This window comes from Oncorhynchus kisutch, linkage group LG10 (assembly GCF_002021735.2).
Source record: "Oncorhynchus kisutch isolate 150728-3 linkage group LG10, Okis_V2, whole genome shotgun sequence".
NCBI classification, from domain to species: domain Eukaryota; kingdom Metazoa; phylum Chordata; class Actinopteri; order Salmoniformes; family Salmonidae; genus Oncorhynchus; species Oncorhynchus kisutch.
In genome coordinates this window covers 5,901,599-5,926,058 of record NC_034183.2, presented here as the reverse complement: position 1 = coordinate 5,926,058, position 24,460 = coordinate 5,901,599, and the positions used below count along the sequence as shown (strand labels likewise).

General features: G+C 44.7%; 1 protein-coding gene across 1 annotated transcript; it reads left to right on the top strand.

Annotated features, from left to right (window-relative positions):
• Positions 1-3,632: 3,632 nt before the first annotated feature.
• On the top strand, positions 3,633-23,642 carry gtf2h1 (general transcription factor IIH, polypeptide 1). Its single transcript, XM_031832943.1, has 15 exons — positions 3,633-3,830; positions 5,474-5,629; positions 9,155-9,347; positions 9,741-9,903; positions 10,079-10,172; positions 11,084-11,233; positions 11,514-11,593; positions 13,265-13,401; positions 13,494-13,581; positions 14,986-15,074; positions 17,393-17,510; positions 18,125-18,215; positions 18,331-18,446; positions 21,684-21,776; positions 22,620-23,642. The coding sequence occupies exons 2-15, from the start codon at positions 5,476-5,478 to the stop codon at positions 22,704-22,706; spliced, it is 1,653 nt and encodes a 550-aa protein (XP_031688803.1). The 5' UTR covers positions 3,633-3,830; positions 5,474-5,475; the 3' UTR covers positions 22,707-23,642.
• Positions 23,643-24,460: the final 818 nt, after the last annotated feature.

The window sequence follows — 24,460 nt, the reverse complement described above, 5'->3', positions numbered from 1 at the left end:
AGTGTGAGTCAACTTGATGCACCAGTACACCCCCTGGACAGGACACTAGTCTATCTCCTGTTTCTGTAGTGTGAGTCAACTTGATGCACCAGTACACCCCCTGGACAGGACACTAGTCTATCTCCTGTTTCTGCAGTGTGAATCAGCTTGATGTACAGTACACCCCTAGACAGGACACTAGTCTATCTCCTGTTTCTGCAGTGTGAGTCAGCTTGATGTACAGTACACCCCTAGACAGGACACTAGTCGATCTCCTGTTTCTGCAGTGTGAGTCAGCTTGATGTACAGTACACCCCTAGACAGGACACTAGTCGATCTCCTGTTTCTGCAGTGTGAGTCAGCTTGATGTACAGTACACCCCTAGACAGGACACTAGTCGATCTCCTGTTTCTGCAGTGTGAGTCAGCTTAATGTACAGTACACCCCTAGACAGGACACTAGTCGATCTCCTGTTTCTGCAGTGTGAGTCAGCTTGATGTACAGTACACCCCTAGACAGGACACTAGTCTATCTCCTGTTTCTGTAGTGTTCCACTTTAGGGCTTACAGAATGTGGTTGTTTTTAAATTAATTCGTATAAGACTGGAATTGGATTGAAGGGGGAGAACTCAATGGCAGTTACATTATTTGGAATTGACCCAAAACCTTGTTCCCACCTGGAAAGAGCTGTCCGGTAGACAAGATTAAATGGACTCCAACCCTGTTTGTGTGTCTCCCGGATGCTAGGTACTCTGCATAGAAAAACACCTTGATGTCAGGTGATGTCTACCAGTAACAGGAAGGTGGAGATGGGCAGAACCAGATTTACGTTGACAAGTTTGGCTGTCATGACACTGAGTGTGACAAGCAGAACCCCTTCAATCTTGTTGAATTAACAATCTTTTGAAATGGCTGTATCAACTATGTTATTTACATTAAAGAGCCGATCTGCGTTTCAAACAATAACAAATAGTTTTTTTGTTTAGTTTGTTTTTGTAAAAAAAAAGAAAAAAAGAATGCCACTTTAACTGCATGAAATAATTAACTAGGCATGTCAGTTCAGAACAAATTCTTATTTACAATGATGCCCTACCGGGGAACAGTGGGTTAACTGCCTTCTTCAGCGGCAGAACAACAGATTTTTATCTTGTCAGCTCGGGGATTCAATCCTGCAACCTTTCGGTTACTGGCCCAAAACTCCAACCACTAGGCTACCTGCCACCCCATTTATCTTAACACGGAACCCAAACCGGCTGCTCCCGTGCGCTATCGTGCATAAATGTATTTTGTCCCCCTACACCAAACGCAATCACGACACGCAGGTTAAAATATCAAAACAAACTCTGAATCAATGACATTAATTTGGGGACAGGTCGAAAGCATTAAACATGTATGGCAATTTAGCTAGTTAGCTTGCACTTGCTATTTAGCTAGCTTGCTGTTGCTATCTAATTTGTCCTATTTAGCTAGCTTGCACTTGCTAGCTAATGTGTCCTATTTAGCTAGCTTGCTGTTGCTAGATAATTTGTTCTATTTAGCTAGCTAGCTTGCACTTGCTAGCTAATGTGTCCTATTTAGCTAGCTTGCTGTTGCTAGCTAATTTGTCCTGGGATATAAACCTTGAGTTGTTATTTTACCTGAAATGCACAAGGTCCTCTACTCCGACAATTAATCCACACATAAAACGGCCAACTGAATCGTTTCTACTCATCTCTCCTTCTTCCAGGCTTTTTCATCTTTGAACTTATATGGTGATTGGCATCTACACTTTCATAGTATTACCACGACGACCGGCAAAACATTTCGTCTTTCAATCACCCACGTGGGTATAACCAATGAGGAGATGGCACGTGGGTGGTACCTGCTTCTATATACCAATGAGGAGATGGGAGAGGAAGGACTTGAAGCCCGATCTGCGTCAGAAATAGAACTGACTTCTATTTTAGCCCTTGGCAACGCAGACGCTCGTTGGTGCGCGCGAGCAGTGTGGGTGCGATAATTTAATAACATGGATTTCTAAATGTATTTTGCGGCGCTCGCGCACGTGATGTGTCTGGTCTGGTCAGCATGTTGAGGGTAACCAAGGGTCTCTCTAATGATCTTATAGGCTACTTATAGGCTACCTTCATCTCTACATTATTATAGACATGTGTAACGGATGTGAAACGGCTAGCTTAGTTAGCGGTGCGCGCTAAATAGCGTTTCAATCTGTGACGTCACTTGCTCTGAGACCTTGAAGTAGTAGTTCCCCTTGCTCTGCAGGGGGCATGGCTTTTGTGGAGCGATGGGTAACGATGCTTCGTGGGTGACTGTTGTTGATGTGTGCAGAGGGTCCCTGGTTCGCGCCCGGGTATGGGCGAGGGGACGGTCTAAAGTTATACTGTTACATATGCATTTGTCTAGCTTTTCTATGCAAACATATTAAACTTAATTAAAAAGCGTTAAGGCATTTTCTTTCTCGTTTTATTATTTGTTGTTTGTTGCAGTGATGTGTGACTTGTGTTGGAAATCTTGGATTAAAGAACTAATTAAATTATAGCCTTATACAGAGTGGCTGCTAAAGGTCCTGATGCTTCTGTGCACGAGCATGTACTTTACAGTCTCTGCACTACTCCTTCAACTGTTGAGAGAACATGTTACTCTAAAGAATGGGGCTTGTTTACTAAAGCTAGATCAAAGCTGAATCAATGTCTACAAGATCACATAGTGATAATATTGTACATAACAGAACCCAATGTAATGCCATAGTTTAACGTTATTGTAAGATTTTTTTTTTTAAAACACCACACCATTTCATAAAAGATGTTAGGATGATTGTGCAAATGGTTACATTTTTCTCTCATGTGGGGAAACTAAACAGCGCTCACCACTAGGTAAAATATATGCAGATGACGTGTCACCAGTACAAATGTTATAATTATCATTCATGATTGAGAGTGAGAAATGTGAGTTACAAACATAATGTAGAGGCAAAGAAAGTCACACGTGCGCAGAACGTGATTCAGATCTTCAGTTGTGCAGAAATGGGATCCACGAGGGACGCGGCCGGCATATTATATAACTGCGTCTATTAAAGGGGCAATCCCGCAGTTCAGACAGTAACAATTGTATCCACTTTTTTGGGAAAAAATAGGAGGGATGGGGCTGGAGAAATTAAACCACTCTCAAATGTATATACAAAGCTATAGATGCAAGGACTGACCATCCATGACATCAAAATTATAGTTGTAACTATGTTTGAAGTAAGTTTACAAGCAATGGAATAAGTTATATTTTTCAAGAATCTATAGGTATATCATCCATTTAAATATCCCATAATGTATGTAGAAATCGCAGATTACTCACTGAAATCTGCAACATGGATGACCTATTCCAATACATTGACGTCAAAATTGCACAAGACAAAATTAGGCTACACAATATTTAAGCACTCACTCCACCAACTATTTTTGATTAGCTGTTTCTATACGGATGTTGTTGAATGTAACCAACTGGCTACCTATCTGTCATTTCCAGAGATCCTCTCACTGACAGTAATAAAATAAATCTATATTTTGTTTTTGCCAATTATATTTTAATGAATGTGTCTCTCGTTTCAAGATGTAGCTAATGTTCATTTAAATATATTGAAACTATAAATGGCATTTTTAGACTTCGCTTGTTGTTTCACCGGAGGAATTTGAATGTTGCACAACTTGGCAGCCGTATCGATGGAGGAGCACGAAGTACAAGTGGGCACAGTTTTATCATAAATATCGCGTTTAAATAACAATTGCCCTTATATAAATTGTATGCTTCACATCGGCACAACACGAAACCAATATATCAACTGCAACAGCGTTGGAGTTTGAGGTAATTATGATTGATTTAGCTAACGTCACATGGACTTTTCTTGACAAGTCTGTCTCCGCGGCTGAGTTAGCCAGCTCGCTACCTAGCTCGTTAGCATTAGCAAGCTCAACAGTCGACACTCTGTCCGGTTTTGGTGTGCTAAAATATGCATATGCTAAGCATTTGTAACGTAACAGCTGGTTGTTAATTGGGTGCCTTTGCAACATAGTGTAGAGTGTCCAATTTTTAAAAACGCATCTTTTGATCAATGGGTCAAATATGTTAATTGTGTAGATGATACTTTTAAGAAAACCAATGATGCAAACATGTCTCATCTGTTCAACAAGTTTTGAGTTTTTACCTTTTTTTGTAGGATGACTAGAATTAGGGTGACTACATCAATGGAGGCCAGAGAAAAAAAGTGGTTAAAAAAAATCTGGAAAATTGCATCGCGTCAGTTTGGCTGGATTCGGTGCAATAAATACAGGCTACCTGGCAGGCTCACTTTCCCGTTGAACAAATCATCTTTCTAATCGAATCCACAGGACATAAGACTATATATGGTAAAAAATAAACAGGTAGTATTTATATATTTTGGTATACGGTTTTCATATTAATTCGAAATTTCTGTTATTTTTCCGAAGATTACTCACAAAAACAATCATGTCTCTGAAATGTAAACGGAGCACTGAACGTGTAACTTTACCAAGCATTTTATATTTAATTCAGCTCCTGTCATGCTAATTTAGGTGTTTGCGACTCACAGAAACAACTATGAAGACGACAACCACAACATGGAAAATGATCACGTTTTTTACGAGCAACCTGCATAAGAAACCTGCGTCGATGTCAACAGTCACGGATGTAACGTTACTTCGGTTACGAAATCTGACTTTTGGGAAAAATGCTAATGATATCTGATAGAAAGACCCCACTGAACGATTCAGAACATTTTAATGATATTTGTTATAAAATACCAAGACAAAGGGAAGTGACATTTCGTCACCAACGCGTGTTTTAACCCACTGGACACTACATAGTCTAAGCACAAACTTTTCTTTATTAAAGCAGAGCCGCAACATAGCGAGAACCGGGAACTCTTGCAAAACAGACCAGGCCGGGTTTTGTGAAGTCAATGAGAGAAAATAATAATTTACTTCTTTCTCCCATAGTTGTTAATTTTCTCAATCTAAAAAGGCACGACCTAGATTCGAGCCAATGGTTTAAGTATCAATCAAATTGACTGTACAGTTGAAACTGGTGTTCATCCATGAAGAGCACACTTCTCCAGTGGCCATCGGAGGTGAGCATTTTCCCACTGAAGTCAGTTACGACGCCAAACTGCAGTCAGGTTAGGACCCTGTTGAGGATCTGCGTGCTCGTCAAACTGAGACAGTTTGTGTAGATATTCTTCAATTGTGCAAACCCATAGTTTAATAAACTGTCCAGATGGTTGGTCAGACAATCTCGCAGGTGAAGAAGCCAGGTGTGGAGATCCCGGGCGGGTGGGTTTATATTACATACATCTCTGGGGTCTTTTATTTCAGCTCACGAACATGGGACCAACACTTTGCATGTTGCGTTTTATATTTTTGTTCGGTGAATATATAGCTCTTTACCTTACCACTAATATGCATATTCTACCCCTCTTCTCTCCCTCGCAGCCATGGCAGCGTTGTCGGAGGAGGTGCTGCTGGTGGTGAAGAGGGTCCGACAGAGGAAGCAGGACGGGACCCTCTACCTGATGGCAGAGAGGATAGCCTGGGGACCAGAGGGGAAGGACCGTTTCACCGTCAGCCACCTGTATGCTGACATACGCTGTAAGTGCTGAGTACCAGGCTACTGGCAGAACGGCTCACACAACACTTTGGCTTGGCTCAGTGTTGTGAAAGTCTATCTGCTGGCTACACACCCCATCATGGTTTCTGATTTTAAAAATAATAATAATAATTCAAATGTATTTATTTCACCTTTATTTAACCAGGTAGGCTAGTTGAGAACACCTTTATTTAACCAGGTAGGCTAGTTGAGAACACCTTTTATTTAACCAGGTAGGCTAGTTGAGAACACCTTTTATTTAACCAGGTAGGCAAGTTGAGAACAAGTTCTCATTTACAACTGCGACCTGGCCAAGATAAAGCAAAGCAGTTCGACACAAACGGCACCAGAGTTACACATGGAATAAACAAACATACAGTAGAAAAGTCTATATACAGTGAGGGCAAATGAGGTAGGATAAGGGAGTTAAGGCAATAAATAGGCCATGGTGGTGAAGTAAACACAATATACCAATTAAACACTGGAGTGATAGATGGGTAGAGGATGAATGTGCAAGTAGAGATACTGGGGTGCAAATGAGCAAGATAAATAAATTAAAACAGTATGGGGATGAGGTAGATGGGCTGTTTACAGATGCGCTATGTACAGGTGCAGTGATCTGTGAGCTGCTCTGACAGCTGGTTCTTAAAGCTAGTGAGGGAGATATGAGTCTCCAGCTTCAGTGATTTTTGCAGTTCGTTCCAGTCATTGGCAGCAGAGAACTGGAAGGAAAGGCGGCCAAAGTAGGAATTGGCTTTGGGGGTGACCAGTGAGATATACCTGCTGGAGCGTTTGCTACGGGTGGGTGCTGCTATGGTGACCAGCGAGCTGAGATAAGGCTGGGCTTTATCTAGCAAAGACTTCTAAATGACCTGGAGCCAGTGGGTTTGGCGACGAGTATGAAGCGAGGGCCAGCCAACAAGAGCGTACAGGTCGCAGTGATAGGCATTATATGGGGCTTTGGTGACAAAACGGATGACACTGTGATAGACTGCATCCAATTTGTTGAGTAGAGCGTTGGAGGCTATTTTGTAGATGACATCGCCGAAGTCGAGGATCGGTAGGATGGTCAGTTTTACGAGGGTATGTTTGACAGCATGAGTGAAGGATGCTTTGTTGCGAAATAGGAAGCCGATTCTAGATTAAATTTTGGATTGAAGATGCTTAACCTCTCTAGGGTGCGTGGGACGGTAGCGTCCCACCTGTCAACAGCCAGTGAAACTGCAGTGCGCCAAATTCCTCAAACATACATGTATTTTACACCATTTTAAAGATACACTTGTTGTAAATCCAGCCACATTATCTTATTTCAAAAAGGCTTTACAACGAAAGCAAACCAAACGATTATGTTAGGTCAGAGCCAAGTCACAGAAAAACACAGCCATTTTTCCAGCCAAAGAGAGGAGCAGAAATGGAAAATTAAAAAAAAAAAAGCAGAAATGGAGATAAAATGAATCACTAACCTTTGATGATCTTCATCAGATGACACTCATAGGACTTCATGTTACACACTACATGTATGTTTTGTTCGGTAAAGTTCATATACAAAAATCTGAGTTTACATTGGCGCATTATATTCAGTAGTTCCAAAACACCTGGTGATTTTGCAGAGGGCCACATCAATTTACAGGAATACTTATAATAAACATTGCTAAAAGATACAACTATTATGCCTGGATTTATAGATACACTTCTCCTTAATGCAACCGCTGTGTCAGATTTCAAAAACACTTTACGGAAAAAGCAAACCATGCAATAATCTGAGTACGGCGCTCAGACGACAAATCAAGCCAAACAGATATCCGCCATGTTGGCTTCAATAGAAGTCAGAAATAGCGTTATAAATATTCACCTACCTTTGCTGATCTTCCTCAGAATGCACTCCCAGGAATCCCAGTTCCACAATAAATGTTTGTTTTGTTTGATAATGTCCATTTATGTCCAAATAGCTTCTTTTGTTAGCGTGTTTGGTAAACAAATCCAAACTTACGAAGCGCGTTCACTAGGAGCAGACAAAGTCCAAAAAGTTCCGTTACAGTCCGTAGAAACATGTCAAACGATGTACAGAATCAATCTTTAGGATGTTTTTAACATTAATCTTCAATAATGTTCCAACCGGAGAATTCCTTTGTCTTCAGAAATGCAATGGAACGCAAGCTAACTATCACGTGAGCACGCGAGACTGAGCTCGTGGCTGCTGCCAGACCTCTGACTCCTTCCCCCCTCATTCAGCCCCACTTCACAGAAGAAGCCTGAAACAACGTTCTAAAGACACATCTAGTGGAAGTCTTAGGAAGTGCAAGATGAACCCATAGACACTGTATTCGATAAGGCAAGAGTTGAAAAACTACAAACCTCAGATTTCCCACTTCCTGGTTGGATTTTTTTCTCAGGTTTTCACCTGCCATATGAGTTCTGTTATACTCAGACATCATTCAAACAGTTTTAGAAACTGAGTGTTTTCTATCCAAATCCACTAATTATATGCATATTCTAGCTTTTATGGCTTTTCATCCAAAATTCCCAATGCTGCCCCCTGCCCTAGAGAAGTTAATGTGAGTCTGGAAGGAGAGTTTACAGTCAAACCAGATACCTAGTTATTTGTAGTTGTCCACATATTCTAGGTCAGAACCATTCCAGAGTAGTGATGCTGGACGGCCAGGTGCGGGCAGCGATCGGTTGAAGTCGGTTGAATTTTATTTAACTTGTATTTTTAAGAGCAGTTGGAGGTCACGGAGGAGAGTTGTATGGCATTGAAGCTCGTCCGGAGGTTAGTTAACAGTGTCCAAAGAAGAGCCAGAAGTATACAGAATGGTGTTGTCTGTGTAGAGGTGGATCAGAGAATCACCCGCAGCAATAGGGACATCATTGATGTATACAGAAAAGAGAATTGAACCCTGTGTCACCCCCATAGAGACTGCCAGAGGTCCAGACAACAGGCCTTCCGATTTGACACACTGAACTCTATCGAAAGAAGTAGTTGGTGTCCCAGGCGAGGCAATCATTTGAGAAACCAAGTTTGTTGAGTCTGCCGATAAGAATGTGGTGATTGCCGGAGTCGAAAGCCTTGGCCAGGTCGATGAATACAGCGGCACAGTAATGTCTCTTATCGATGGCGGTTATAATATCGTTTAGGACCTTGAGCACCCATGACCAGCTCTGAACCCAGATTGCATAGCAGAGAAGGTACGGTGGGATTCGAAATGGTCGGTAATCTGTTTAACTTGGCTTTCGAAGACCTTAGAAAGGCAGGGTAGGATAGATATAGGTCTGTAGGAGAAATGGGGGAGGGTTTGGGCGAGTTGCTGTGGAGGGTACAGTGCAGGTGATCGGGGTCGGGGTAGCCAGGTGGAAAGCATGACCAACCATGATGCTGGAAAGACAATGTGGAAATAACATTTTCAAGCACATTACTGTGAAAAAGGGGTAACGAGAGGTTCCTTGTTATGAATGGTTGCATTGATTGTTTAGATGTTTAGTAGTAAGACCTAAGACTTTTTTTTTTTTTTTCTCCCAACCCTGTGCAGGTCAGAAAATCAGCCCAGACGGCAAGGCCAAGATTCAGCTACAGTTGGTCCTACACACGGGGGAGAGCACCAACCTCCACTTCTCCAATGAGAGCACTGCCCTGAAAGACCGCGATGCAGCCAAGGACCTCCTCCAGCAGCTGCTGCCCAAGTTCAAGAAGAGGGCTAACAAGGAACTGGAGGAGAAGAACAGGTGAGGAACAAATGACACGGATCCCCTTAACTTTCTCGGTCACTGTGAAGTATTCACCAGAAACCAAACGGTACCAAACAGGTAGGGAGTTACCTGAATTTGTCCATTTTTAGAAATACTTCTGTTCGTTGCAAAACATTTTTGCAATGTTGTGCGATTTTAATGAATACACCCTCGATCTCCATAGTTTTCAACATCACGGAAAGATTCCAGCGCCACTTACCACTTATCCACTTAACTAGATTGCAAAAGAAAATGGCAGCTAATATTTACCTTTGCTTTACTCTTAGAACGTTTGTGATCATGATGTCTGACTAGAATATCTTATTTACGTGTGTGTGTTAAGTGAATAACCAAGGCTGTTTGTGATGTATTGTTTTCTCCTCTCTCTAGAATGTTACAGGAAGATCCGGTGCTGTTCCAGCTGTACAAGGATCTGGTGGTGTGTCAGGTGATCAGCGCTGAGGAGTTCTGGGCCAATCGGCTGAGCATAAACAACGTGGACCACTCCCTCTCCAACAACAAGCAGGAAGTTGGCATCTCGGCAGCCTTCTTGGTGAGTTCAGTGATTTAATGATGGGTTGTGTCCCAAATGGCACCCTATTCCCCCCCCCATGGGTTTAACCCATAGTAGTGCACTATAAAGGGAATGGGGTGCCATTTTGGATAAAACCGATGTTTCCCATGGTCAAACGGGGATTGTGGATGGATAAAGCCCTTTGTTATTTCAGGCGGACATCCGGCCCCAGACAGATGGCTGTAACGGCCTTAGATACAACCTTACATCTGACATTATCGAGTCAATCTTCAGAACGTACCCTGCAGGTAAGACGGGTTCTCGGTCATGGAAACCAATGGGAAGAGTTGAAAACGATGTTGTCACTTCACCTACTTGGTGGTCGACCCGTAATGGATGGGACTTCGGGCCCTGTTAGAATACCGTTCCAATAAATGTATGCCTGACTAAGTTGTTTTGGATAAAACCGTCTGCTAAATGGCATATCATTATATTTCTATTATATACACTGAGTGTACAAAACATTAGGATATTCCTAATATTGAGTTGCGGCCCATTTTGCTCTCAGAACACCCTCAATTTGTCGGGTCATGGACTTTACAAGGTATCAAATGTTCCACAGGGATGCTGGCCCATGTTGACACCAATGCTTCCCATAGTTGGCTTGGTGTCCTTTGGGTTGTTGACCATTCTTGGTACACACGGCAAACTGTTGAGCGACAACCCAGCAGCGTTGCAGTTCTTGACTCACTCAAACTGGTGAACCTGTTCAAAGGCACTTGAATATTTTGTCACCTCCTGAATGGCACACACACACACACACACACACACACACACACACTCACACACACAATTGTCTCAAGGGTTAAAAATCCTTCTTTAACCTGTCTCCTCCCCTTCATCTACACTGATTTGAAGTGGATTTAACAAGTGACATCAATAAGGGATCATAGCTTTCACCTGGTCAGTCTGTCATGGAAAAAGCAGGTGTTGCTAATGTGTTGTGCACTCTGTGTATGTACCCTTTGAATGCAGCCTTCTTCACTTCCTTGGTTATCCCTGATCAGTAAATGATTGGATAAGGGACGCTATCCAACCAGATCAGTGATTTACATAAAAGTAGGAGGAAGGATATATAATGTATTCAAACAGGACCATGTTTTTTTTTTTTGCATCACACTAGTGTCCTGTCATTGACTCACTTAACGTTTCCTTCCAGTGAAACAGAAGTATGGTGAGAACGTTCCTCATAACATGACAGAGAAGGAGTTCTGGACGCGGTTCTTCCAGTCCCACTACTTCCACCGAGACCGCATCAACACGGGCCTGCAAGACATCTTCTCCGAGTGTGCAAAGCAGGACGAGAAGGGTACAATCACTTCTCACTCGGAGGAGAGCAATCAATGGGTTTATAGTCTTCTGGTTTAGAAAGTTAGCTTATTTGTTTGTTCGTAGAGATAAGGGAATGTCTACTCACTTCCTGGATTGGATTTTTTTTTTTTTGGTCCAGTTCCTTTTACTATATTAGTTGTGTGTGTAAAGCCTCTACCATCTATACCTAAAGCATACTGCAAGAGAGCGATACCAATATAATGATGCTGCAATGATTAGTGTCAGTTTTAATTTCTGTGCTTTTCCATATTCTGCAGGCCTGAAGTCCATGGTGTTCCAAGGAGTGAAGAACCCAATGGTGGACCTGCTGTCACTGGAGGATAAGTCGTTAGATGAGGTGATGTTACGTTATTGGGCACTTTACACCATTAGGAACCAAAAAGGATCTACCTGAATTCGTCTAAAATAAACTCTTAATTAAAAAAATTTGCGACGCTTTTTGCAAATGAATACATCCCTACAATTTACAATCCAGGGTTTCTCCAAGCAGATTAGCTGCCTCAACTTGCTCAATTTCAACATTTATTTATTACAAGTTTTAGTTGAGGTTTAGTTGATTTGTCGGCGGCAGGGTAGCCTAGTGGTTAGAGAGCTGGACTAGTAACCAGAAGGTTGCAAGTTAAAACCCCTGAGCTGACAAGGTACAAATCTGTCGTTCTGCCCCTGAACAGGCAGTTAACCCACAGTTCCTAGGCCGTCATTGAAAATAAGAATTTGTTCTTAACTGACTTGCCTAGTTAAAAAAAAAAAAAAAAACATTTTTAGTTTTGGAAATATTTGGGACTAACCTTTTTCTTGGCACCCATTCTGGAACTGACTGCAGCTCTTTGTTAATTGTTAGTCAATTAAGTTGCTGTGGTAGCTGACGTGTATAGTGTTGCGTCACCGTTGCGTCACTAGGCAACTAGACACACGGGCTTTACTCAGTGCCAGTGGCAGATTTTTTTTAAGTACGGGGCCTAGACAGCTGCCCTGTGGAATGCCTGCCTCTACCTGGATTTTTCAGGAGAGTCTTCCATTAAAGGACACCCTCTGTGTTCTGTTAGACAGGGAACAGAACACAGATAGTACCTCACTCTTTCGCTATTTTGTGCCGTTTTCACATCCCCGCTTATAATCTTGGGACACCACAAAATCCAAGTGGTATTTTGTTGAATGTCGGAGAGGTTGTGAGCATTCATTCACCTTCTAATGCTGCCTGCCAGCTCACCCTCCAATTCTTAACCTTTGGTCATCCCGAGAGGTGCATTGGTCTTAGGCACTGCATCGCAGTGCTAGCTGTGCCACTAGAGATCATGGTTCGAGTCCAGGCTCTGTCGCGACCGGTAGACCCATGGGGCGGCTCACAATTGGCCTAGCGTCGTCCGTGTTAGGAGAGGTTTTGGCCGGCAGGGATGTCCTTGTCCCATCACCCTCTAGCAAATCCTGTGGCGGGCCGGGCGCAATGCACGCTGACATGGTCGGCAGGTGTACGTTGTTTCTTCAGACACATTGGTGCGACTGGGTTCCGGGATAAGCGTGCGTTGTCAAGAAGCGGTGTGGTTGGGTTGTGTTTCAGAGGACACGCGGCTCTCGACCTTCACCTCTCCCGAGTCTCATCGCTGCAACTCCCGTACAGATAAGACTGTAACTACCCAATTGGAAACCCGAAAAAAGGGAAAAATCAATACAAAATAAATCCTTACCCATAAGGTGGGAAACAGTTGGTCCTCTGTGGCTCTGTTGGTAGAGCAAGGGTTGTGGGTTTGATTCCCGCTGGGGTCACCATATGTAAAATGTATGCACATATGACCAGGTGGCTTTGGATAAAATATTCTGCTCATGGCTTATTATATTAATCAGTATGTCTTCTCTCCAGGGTTATGGGTCTAACTCGACGTGTCACTAATCAGTATGTCCTCTCTCCAGGGTTATGGGTCTAACTCGACGTGTCACTAATCAGTATGTCCTCTCTCCAGGGTTATGGGTCTAACTCGACGTGTCACTAATCAGTATGTCCTCTCTCCAGGGTTATGGGTCTAACTCCACAGCACCTTCTACGTCCAATACTAACAAGACCGTGAAGGAGAACAGTAACTCTGCCATAATCAAGAGGTTCAACCACCACAGTACCATGGTGCTGGCAGCAGGCTCCGGAAAGAAAGCGTGAGTTGACGATTAAGTACCTTCTCAAAAGAGATCTTCTCTGTCGTTTTCACTGCAGACCCGTGTGCTAACCTAGCGGTCTGTCTTCATAGGGATGCTCCTAACGGTCAGGCCTGTGAGACTAGCAGTACAGATGGAAACTCTAGGGATTCGGACTTCTTCCAACCACCCATTAAGAAGGTATGATGATTATCTCTCTTACTGTGAAGGCAAATCATACAAGATAAAGGCGCTGAGCTTTTATAAATATACTGAACAAAAATATACATGCAACATGCAACAATTTTTCAAAGATTTTACTGAGTTACAGTTTATAGAAGGAAATCGGTCAATTGAAATAAATTCATTAGGCCCTAATCTATTGATTTCACTTGACTGGGAATACATATACCTTATTTATTTTTAAGTAGGGGCGTGGATCAGAACCACCATTGCCTCATGCAGTGCATCATATCTCCTTCACATAGATTGATCAGGCTGTTGCTTGAACAGGCTGTTGATTGTGGAATGTTGTTCCACTCTTCAATGGCTGTGCGAAGTTGATGAATATTGGCGGGAACTGGAACGTGCTGTTGTACACGTCGATCCAGAGCATCCCAAACATGCTCAAAGGGTGACATGTCTGGTGAGTATGCAGGCCATGGAAGAACTGGGACATTTTCAGCTTCCAGGAATTATGTACAGATCCTTGCGACATTGGGCCATACATTATCATGCTGAAACATGAGGTGATGGCTGCAGATGAATGGCACGACAATGGGCCTCAGGATCTCGTCACGGTATCTCTGTGCATTCAAATTGGAATCAATAAAATGCAATTATGTTCGTTGTCGTTAACTTATGCCGGCCTATACCACAACTCCACTGCCACCATGGGGGCACTCTGTTCACAATGTTGATATCAAAAAACTGCCCCCCCCCCCCGGTTAGACGTACTGCTAAATTCTAAAAAAAAAAAAATACATTGGAGGTGGCTTATGGTAGAGAAATTAACATTAAATTCTCTGGCAACAGCTCTAGTGGATATTCCCGCAGTCAGCATGCCAATTGCACACTCCCTCAACTTGAGACAGCTGTGGTGTTGTGTGACAACTTAGTGGCCTTTTATTGTCCCCAGCACAAGCTGCACCTGTGGAATGATCATGCTGTTTAATCAGCGTCTTGATATTCCACACCTGTCAGGTAGATGGATTGTCTTGGCAAATGAGAAATGTTCTCAAACAGGGATGTAAACAAATTTGTGCAACATTTCAGAGAAATAAGCCTTTGTGCACATGGCACATTTTTGGGATCTTATTTCAGCTCATGAAACATGGGACCAACACTTTACCTGTTGCGTTTTATATTGTTCAGAATATACTGTATATTCTAGCTGTGAAACATGGGACCAGCACTTTAAATGTTCTGTTTATATTGTTGTTCAGTGTACATTATGAGCATTGACTCACAGTAAACGCATTCATCACTCTGCCATGCTGTGGCTATAGGCTCTTAACCTTTGTTTGGCTCTCTGTACCATCATAATGTGCTTCCTTTCCAAGATGAGTTGGCACTTTTTGATATTAAAGCTGTGGTTTATTTCAGGTGAAAATACAAGATGTCATAGAGTATGAGGACCTTCATAGGGAGAATGGGAAGAAGACAGTGGCTCTGAACCTCAAGAAGTCTGACAGGTGGGTTTGATATCACTGAGTGGGTGCTCTGCTTTCTCTCTGGTGTGGTTGTTCATGGACACCATACTTTGGAACTAGTGTGCTCTCTGGCTCGGCTCTCTGGCCCTGGCCCGGCTCTCTGGCTCGGCTCTCTGGCCCTGGCCCGGCTCTCTGGCTCGGCTCTCTGGCTCGGCTCTCTGGCTCGGCTCTCTGGCTCGGCTCTCTGGCTCGGCTCTCTGGCTCGGCTCTCTGGCTCGGCTCTCTGGCTCGGCTCTCTGGCTCGGCTCTCTGGCTCGGCTCTCTGGCTCGGCTCTCTGGCTCGGCTCTCTGGCTCTGGCTCGGCCCTCTGGCCCTGGCTCGGCCCTCTGGCCCTGGCTCGGCCCTCTGGCCCTGGCTCGGCCCTCTGGCCCTGGCTCGGCCCTCTGGCCCTGGCTCGGCTCTCTGGCCCTGGCTCGGCCCTCTGGCCCTGGCTCGGCCCTCTGGCCCTGGCTCGGCCCTCTGGCCCTGGCTCGGCTCTCTGGCCCTGGCTCGGCTCTCTGGCCCTGGCTCGGCTCTCTGGCCCTGGCTCGGCTCTCTGGCCCTGGCTCGGCTCTCTGGCCCTGGCTCGGCTCTCTGGCCCTGGCTCGGCTCTCTGGCCCTGGCTCGGCTCTCTGGCCCTGGCTCGGCTCTCTGGCCCTGGCTCGGCTCTCTGGCCCTGGCTCGGCTCTCTGGCCCTGGCTCGGCTCTCTGGCCCTGGCTCGGCTCTCTGGCCCTGGCTCGGCTCTCTGGCCCTGGCTCGGCTCTCTGGCCCTGGCTCGGCTCTCTGGCCCTGGCTCGGCTCTCTGGCCCTGGCTCGGCTCTCTGGCCCTGGCTCGGCTCTCTGGCCCTGGCTCGGCTCTCTGGCCCTGGCTCGGCTCTCTGGCCCTGGCTCGGCTCTCTGGCCCTGGCTCGGCTCTCTGGCCCTGGCTCGGCTCTCTGGCCCTGGCTCGGCTCTCTGGCCCTGGCTCTTTTTAAATGAATGTATCGAAGTTGTCGTCTGTGTTCTCTCCAGGAATGGAGAATTGTCGAATTGAAGTCTGTGAATTCAGGAAGTAAATTTAAATTCCCATTCAATAATTGAAAAAAATTATTAAATGATTTCTCAAACTGAAAAGTAGAAGCTATTTAATTCTAAAAGTTTTATTTAAAAAATAAAAATAAAAAATTATTTAAAAAATCACTTCCTGAACTTGAATGCCTTATATTCAAATTGGGCTCCTGAGTGGCGCAGCGGTCTAAGTTACTGCGTCTCAGTGCTAGAGCGTCACTAAAGACATCCTGGTTCAAATCCAGGATGTATCACAACCGGCCGTGATTGGGAGTCCCGTAGGGCGGCACAATTGGCCTAGTGTCGTCCGGGTTCGACCGGTGTAGGCCGTCATTGTAAATAAGAATTTGTTCTTAACTGACTTGCCAAGTTAAATCAAATAATAATTGACCCCAACCCTGGTTCTCTCACATATTCTTTAGTGATGGGAAGAATGTCTCTTTTTTTTTTACAGATTATTAGATTATTTTTTAACTTTTTTATTTAACTTGGCAAGTCCAGTTAAGAACCCATTCTTATTTTCAATGACGGCCTAGGAACAGTGGGTTAACTGCCTTGTTCAGGGGCAGAACGACAGATTTTTACCTTATCAGCTCGGGGATTCGATCTAGCAACCTTTCAGTTACTGGCCCAACGCTCTAACCACTAGGCTACCTGCCGACCTCGTCGTTCAGTCCAAAAAACAATCTAATTTCGAGTTAGTAATGGCCGGTGAACGATAAACTCAAACCTCATGATTCTAAAAGCCTCTCGTTCACATGGTCTCCACCATAAAGGGGATTACTGGGGCTGCCGCTACTGGGGCTGCCGCTACTGGGGCTGCCGCTACTGGGGCTGCCGCTACTGGGGCTGCCGCTACTGGGGCTGCCGCTACTGGGGCTGCCGCTACTGGGGCTGCCGCTACTGGGGCTGCCGCTACTGGGGCTGCCGCTACTGGGGCTGGGGCTGCCGCTACTGGGGCTGGGGCTGCCATTTGTGACTGAGACTTGTAGCCTAAAAGTGGTGTTTGAACAATTTTACATGTTGATTGCTAGGCAATAGCATACAAGTGTGATTATTTATTGATCTAGTTGTGGCTGCAATCAGATTGTGAGCAACTCTTGATGGAATGCATGGCTTGACTGCTGTGAGGGATGAGCACTATTGTTTTAACTCTGTTTCTCTTGAACATGCCATACAATTTTAATTAATTATATGAATTATTATATGAATTATTTCATTTCTTTTTGATAACTAATGGTAATGTTGTAAATGTACCTCTCTGTTCTTGCAGGTACTCTCATGGTCCCGTGCCTCTCCTGCCCCAACAGTACACCACCAGTCAAGACATCGTCAACTCTGTCAACTGTATAAAGCAGGAAATAGCCAGCTACAAACCCTGCCTTACTCAGGTTAGACACCCCTCTGTTTCTCCGCTAATCTCGGGGAAACCCAGAACTGAAGAAAAAAAACATGCGTTATTGCGTCAGAGGCTTTAAACATTTTTTTTAAGGTTCTAGGCAGGAGAGGTTGAAAGATACTAAAGTATGTTAGCTGTTGAAAGATACCAGAGTATGTTAGCTGTTGAAAGGTACTAGAGTATGTTAGCTGTTGAAAGGTACCAGAGTATGTTAGCTGTTGAAAGGTACCAGAGTATGTTAGCTGTTGAAAGGTACCAGAGTATGTTAGCTGTTGAAAGGTACCAGAGTATGTTAGCTGTTGAAAGGTACCAGAGTATGTTAGCTGTTGAAAGGTACCAGAGTATGTTAGCTGTTGAAAGGTACTAGAGTATGTTAGCTGTTGAAAGGTACCAGAGTATGTTAGCTGTTGAAAGGTACCAGAGTATGTTAGCTGTTGAAAGGTACCAGAGTATGTTAGCTGTTGAAAGGTACCAGAGTATGTTAGCTGTTGAAAGGTACCAGAGTATGTTAGCTGTTGAAAGGTACCAGAGTATGTTAGCTGTTGAAATGTGTTTTTTTATATTAGTTCTAAGGGTCTTTTTAAGTCGTAATCCTCCCTTTTACAGGTGATGTCCAGCAGTACAGCCAGTTGTGCCATCGCTGCCCTCTCCCCAGGGGGTGTTCTCATGCAGGCATTAGCACAGCAAGCCATTAACCGTGAGTTTACTGATGAAACCCTTTTCGTTCAAGTTTATTTACCTAGTGAATAGTCCTGTCGGCCCCGGCCAGTCATCGACACGGATGTTATCGTTTCTGTTTCCTCTGTTTACAGAGATGGTTCCCAATGACGTTCAGGGGGAGCTGAAGCATCTGTACACGGCTGCTGGGGAGCTGCTGAGACACTTCTGGTCCTGTTTTCCTGTCAACACACTTTTCCTGGAAGAGAAGGTGACTACTGCTTGACTACTGCTTGAAGAGGGCAATCTGCAGTTCAAACGATAACAAACCTGCCCACCCCCACCACTGTTTTCATAAACGGTTGAGGAATAGTGCTGGAGGAATGTAACTGCTCTCAAATCCACTGACCGTCCATCCGTCCATCTACTGCAACCCTCGGTCTAGAATCGCTTGGATCGGTCTAGAACCCTCGGTCTAGAATCGCTTGGATCGGTCTAGAACCCTCGGTCTAGAATCGCTTGGATCGGTCTAGAACCCTCGGTCTAGAATCGCTTGGATCGGTCTAGAATCGCTTGGATCGGTCTAGAACCCTCGGTCTAGAATCGCTTGGATCGGTCTAGAACCCTCGGTCTAGAATCGCTTGGATCGGTCTAGAATCGCTTGGATCGGTCTAGAACCCTCGGTCTAGAATCGCTTGGATCGGTCTAGAACCCTCGGTCTAGAATCGCTTGGATCGGTCTAGAACCCTCGGTCTAGAATCGCTTGGATCGGTCTAGAACCCTCGGTCTAGAATCGCTTGGATCGGTCTAGAACCCTCGGTCTAGAATCGCTTGGATCGGTCTAGAACCCTCGGTCTAGAATCGCTTGGATCGGTCTAGAACCCTCGGTCTAGAATCGCTTGGATCGGTCTAGAACCCTCGGTCTAGAATCGCGTGGGTTGTCAGTACAGCGGACCCCAAACCGATCCAAATGTAGCATGCATTGGTCAGAACATCGATTCAAACATTAGGACTTGCCGAGTTCACTGTTTTGTTCATATTATTATTAATATTTGGTTTTTGTATTTTCCCGAAAATGCCTAATCTTTTGTGCCAACTGGTGCGTCCCCTCTCCATCGGTGTGGAACTAAGCAGTTAAGTGTGTTGTCATTGCTCTACAAGTCATTTTGCAAGCCAATCTACCGAAGGCAATATCAGTAGCCTGATCTAAACTGTGCACGGTGCCCAGCATCGCGCACTTACCAATGCCAGGTAGACGGCCTGATCTAAACTGTGCACGGTGCCCAGCATCGCGCACTTACCAATGCCAGGTAGACGGCCTGATCTAAACTGTGCACGGTGCCCAGCATCGCGCGCTTACCAATGCCAGGTAGACGGCCTGATCTAAACTGTGCACGGTGCCCAGCATCGCGCGCTTACCAATGCCAGGTAGACGGCCTGATCTAAACTGTGCACGGTGCCCAGCATCGCGTGCTTACCAATGCCAGGTAGACAGCCTGATCTAAACTGTGCACGGTGCCCAGCATCGCGTGCTTACCAATGCCAGGTAGACAGCCTGATCTAAACTGTGCACGGTTCCCAGCATTGCGTGCTTACCAATGCCAGGTAGACAGCCTGATCTTACACATCTCCACTTCAGCATTCAAAATGGCCGAAAAAAGAAAGCATGTTTTTAAAAGTAGTAGTTAAGCTACCGGAGAGACAACTCATCTGGCTATAGGTTACCTGCTGAACGGGGCTTACAATAGATTTTTATTGTAGTTTATTCAGGTTCACCATCAGCAGTCGTTTTGGTATTTTTTTGTTGCTTTAAACAATCTGTGTATATGGTCATTTTTAGATGTACATGGTGAAGTTGATAATTTTCATAACGAGGACAGCGGTCACTTTGCGAGGCTGTATGACCGAGAGGAGTGAAGATCAGCGAACTTACAAATGGTTAAATCCATTCTGTTTTGAGATGGGTTATAAACTCAGTGGTCAGTTTATTAGGTACACCCATCTAGTACTGTGTTGGACCCCCCCCATCCCCCTTTAGCCTCCAGAACTCCCTGAATTCTTGGGGGCGTGGAACCGTTAATCAATTGTTATCAAGGGACCTAACGTGTTCCAGGAAATCATTCCCCACACCATTACACCACCAGCCTGTACTGTAGACACCGGGCAGGATGTGACCTTGGGCTCCGGCTGCCTCTGCAAATCCTGACTCTGCCATCAGCATGACGCAACAGGAAGTGGTGTTTGTCTGACCAGGCTATGTTGTTCCACTCGTCATTTGTGCGGTGTTGGTGATGTCGTTGCCCACTGGAGCCACTTCTTCTTGTTTTTAGCTGATAGGAGTGGAACCCGGTGAGGTCATCTGCTGCAATAGCCAATCTGTGACGAGGACCGTCGGGTTGTGTGTGTTCTGAGATGCCGTTCTGCACACCACTGTTGTGTTGCACCTTAATCTGCTTTATATAGTAAACCACGGCCACGTGACTCACTGTGTAGGAGCAAACATTTTTTTTTTGTGTATGGGGTGGTGTACCTAATAAACTGGCCCTTGAGTGTACGTATAATCATTTATAATTTATAAACTATAAATATTGATACATCTACCAGCGCGTAAACTTGACAAGTTAATTAGTGGGTGGTGGTGATTTCAGAACCAAAGTGGGGGGGGGACAAAAAACAGGCTACATTGCCCCCCCCTAATCTGACAGTGGTAGTTGTCTAGTTTCCTTTATGGCTCTAATCTGGTAGTGGGGTGGTAGATGCCTAGTCTCCATTATGGCTCAGCTCAGGTGCCTACATAGTACATACATCATTTACACAGTCACACAAACAGTCTGCTCAGACAGAACCTGCCCCCACACACACACACAGCCGGCTCGTTTGGATCTGGCCCGGAGGCCCGGCTCGTTTGGATCTGGCCCGGAGGCCCGGCTCGTTTGGATCTGGCCCGGAGGCCCGGCTCGTTTGGATCTGGCCCGGAGGCCCGGCTCGTTTGGATCTGGCCCGGAGGCCCGGCTCGTTTGGATCTGGCCCGGAGGCCCGGCTCGTTTGGATCTGGCCCGGAGGCCCGGCTCGTTTGGATCTGGCCCGGAGGCCCGGCTCGTGAGCTCCAACAGCAGCAGATTTTAATGTAGAATGGAAAATGTATGTGTTTATGCAACAAATGTTAGCGCATCGAATCGTATCACAATCAATTCGTTCTCTAATCAAACCGAATTGCACCAAATTGTTTAAAACTATTTATTTTTTTAAACGTATCGTTCCTTTATCGGAGCCCGTGTGTCTAGATGCGTATCGTATCATCTTGAAAGAGAAAGATGCACATCCTCGTTGTCTGTTGTTGCATCCATGGGGTCAATATGGATTTGAGAGGAGTTGCAGTCTTACTACCTTTTTCTATCATCTCTATAGCAACAAGTGAAGGCTATTTTGTAGGAGAAAAAAACATTTTGACTCTGTCGCCGTTGACTCTGTTGCCATTGACTCTTACATGTCTTTTCTCGTGTGTCAGGTGGTAAAGATGCGGTCCAACCTGGAGAGATTCCAGATGACCAAGCTCCGCCCCTTCCAGGAGAAAGTCCAGCGTCAATACCTGAGTACTAACGTAAGCCCCCCCCCTAGAGACTCATTATTTATATCGGGTAGCTAATAGTGGCCCAACCTAAAGACTCATTATTTATATCGGGTAGCTAATAGTGGCCCCCCCTAGAGACTCATTATTTATATCAGGTAGCTAATAGTGGCCCCCCCTAGAGACTCATTATTTATATCGGGTAGCTAATAGTGGCCCAACCTAAAGACTCATTATTTATATCAGGTAGCTAATAGTGGCCCAACCTAAAGACTCATTATTTATATCGGGTAGCTAATAGTGGCCCCCCCTAGAGACTCATTATTTATATCAGGTAGCTAATAGTGGCCCCCCCTAGAGACTCATTATTTATATCGGGTAGCTAATAGTGGCCCAACCTAAAGACTCATTATTTATATCAGGTAGCTAATAGTGGCCCCCCCTAGAGACTCATTATTTATATCAGGTAGCTAATAGTGGCCCCCCCTAGAGACTCATTATTTATATCAGGTAGCTAATAGTGGCCCCACCTAGAGACTCTATATTTGTATTGGGTATCTAATAGTGTCAGAGTTGGTAGAGGTCCTGTCTGGGTCAGTTGGTACTGTCTGGGCCAGTTGGTGGAGCATGGTGCTTGCAAAGTCAGGATTGTGTGTTCGATTTCCCCCTGGTGCCACCTTTATGAAACTGTATGCATGCATAACTAAGTCGCTTTGGATAAAAGTGTCTGGTAAATATTCTAGGTAATACTATAGACTGACCTTTTCAAAGAGAACCTTGTGTATGGTCTACAGAGGGTGTCTATCTGTGACCCTTGAGAGCTCCAGGACATTATTTCTTCATCTCAGAATATGATGTTTTAAATCTCTCCTACAGCTTACTGGTCACCTTGAGGACATGTTTCAGATGGCCTACAATAAATTCCACGCCTGGCAAACACGTCGGATGATGAGGAAAACCTGAGAGGGGAGAAACGCATGGCTTTATCAGAGAGAATGGAAAGAATGAATGAACGAGTACAAGATGGATGGACAGACCTTATTCTACCTACCAGGCTGCTGTGTCAGAGGAATGACAGATGGCATAGTGTGTGTGTGTGTGTGTGTCCCCCCGGGGGTGAGATGAAGATTCAGACAGGTGCTGCTGTTAGCCTGCTAAAACCCCACAGGTCCATCAGACTGACACACTCACTAGGTCTCAATCACAAATTACTCTTATTAGTTTGTTTTTTTGTGCGTTTTCCTCAGTGAATGGGATTCATGGGAAAATGTTGGTCATGACTCTCCGCTATAAGGTTTGAACAAACATAGGCAAACTTATTTTTTTTTAAATGTGTATAAAACGACCAGACTCCAGATGGGAAGTCAAAAAAGGAACTCAGGAACCGAACAGACTATGTTAAATAACAAAACATTTTTATATAAGCAAAAGGACTGTGTGATGTGAAGCTTAACTTAATGTGAGATGCTCTCAGTACAGAGACTGAAAGATGGAGAGCTCAGGACAGATGCCACGCCCTTTCCCCAGTCCTCCCAGGGCTTTTTCCCCAGAGCTGAGGACCGGGTCCAGGGAACCTGTCTGTACGTTGGATGGAGGATGGCTGGCAGTCAGGCAACTGAATATAGCAATACTGTAAAGACATTTGTCTACTGTATGGCTACGTCCCATAGGGCACGTTATTCCCTAGATATAGTGCACAGCATTTGACAAGGGCCCTCAGAGCCCAATTGGCCCTGGGTCAAAAGTAGTGCACTGAATAGGGTGCTATTTGAGATGTTGACTCTGCCCCCAATCACACTTTAAAACTGCACTGGTATGTAATGTCTGTTCTGTTTCTAGCTGCACTGAAGACACCGTCTGGATGTTAACTCAAACATTAAAGTGAAATATATTAATGTTTTTTTTGTTTGTTCTGGTTTTTAGTTTGTTTCTTTTGTGTGTTTTAGTAGTTGGTGAGGCTGTTGTATATGATCTATGGGTGGAAGGTGTAGGATGAAGCTGCCTCTAGACACTGATCTGAGATCATTATTTGCTTTTCTCCAGAAATTGTTTAAATTTAGGGGAAGCTGATCCTAGATCTGTAGCTAGGGGGGGGGGGGGGGACTACACCCCAAAAGCTGTGTTCAACCAGAAGGATTTACATGTAGTTGTGTTGTCTAAAATTCTTTAGAAATGCCCAACGGTCAGAATGAAGACTACAGTAGACTCTCTATCGTAGCCTGGTTATACCAGAGTAAATGTGTTACGTTTGGTGGTTTAACCAGGCTATAGGCTCTCATCAGGGCCGTATTCACATCTGATCTAGGATCCGATGTATTATCTGAGAAAAGAAACTCACACACTGCTCTTACTAGAATTGCTGCTCTTCATTAAGCTTTCCGTATGCGTCAGAGCAGTGGGGGGGTTTCTTTATTTATATTTTTCACGTGTTTAATTGTTACCATGTGTAACGGATGTGAAATGGCTAGCTAGTTAGCGGTGGTGCGCGCTAATAGCGTTTCAATCAGTGACGTCACCATGCACCTGCAAATAAATGTAGCTCATATGTGCGAGTGCCTTTTTGAATTTTGACTCATTATGACCTAAAAGGCAAACAGATCTTACAACATCACTACTATTCTGGGAGGCTTTCTGAATCCAGAGGAAAATAAGCTCTGTAAAGCAGTGCTTCTCTCATGTCATTGTAAATAAGAATTTGTTCTTAACTGACTTGCCTA

What these genes read in the sequence shown, in the direction of transcription:
- gtf2h1 (XM_031832943.1), top strand. Translation starts at nt 5,476, where the DNA reads ATGGCAGCGTTGTCGGAGGAGGTGCTGCTGGTGGTGAAGAGGGTCCGA. An exon ending in GCATCTCGGCAGCCTTCTTG is followed by an intron (nt 9,904 to 10,078) that starts GTGAGTTCAGTG and finishes TTGTTATTTCAG; the next exon opens with GCGGACATCCGGCCCCAGAC. An exon ending in AGCACAGCAAGCCATTAACC is followed by an intron (nt 18,216 to 18,330) that starts GTGAGTTTACTG and finishes CTCTGTTTACAG; the next exon opens with AGATGGTTCCCAATGACGTT.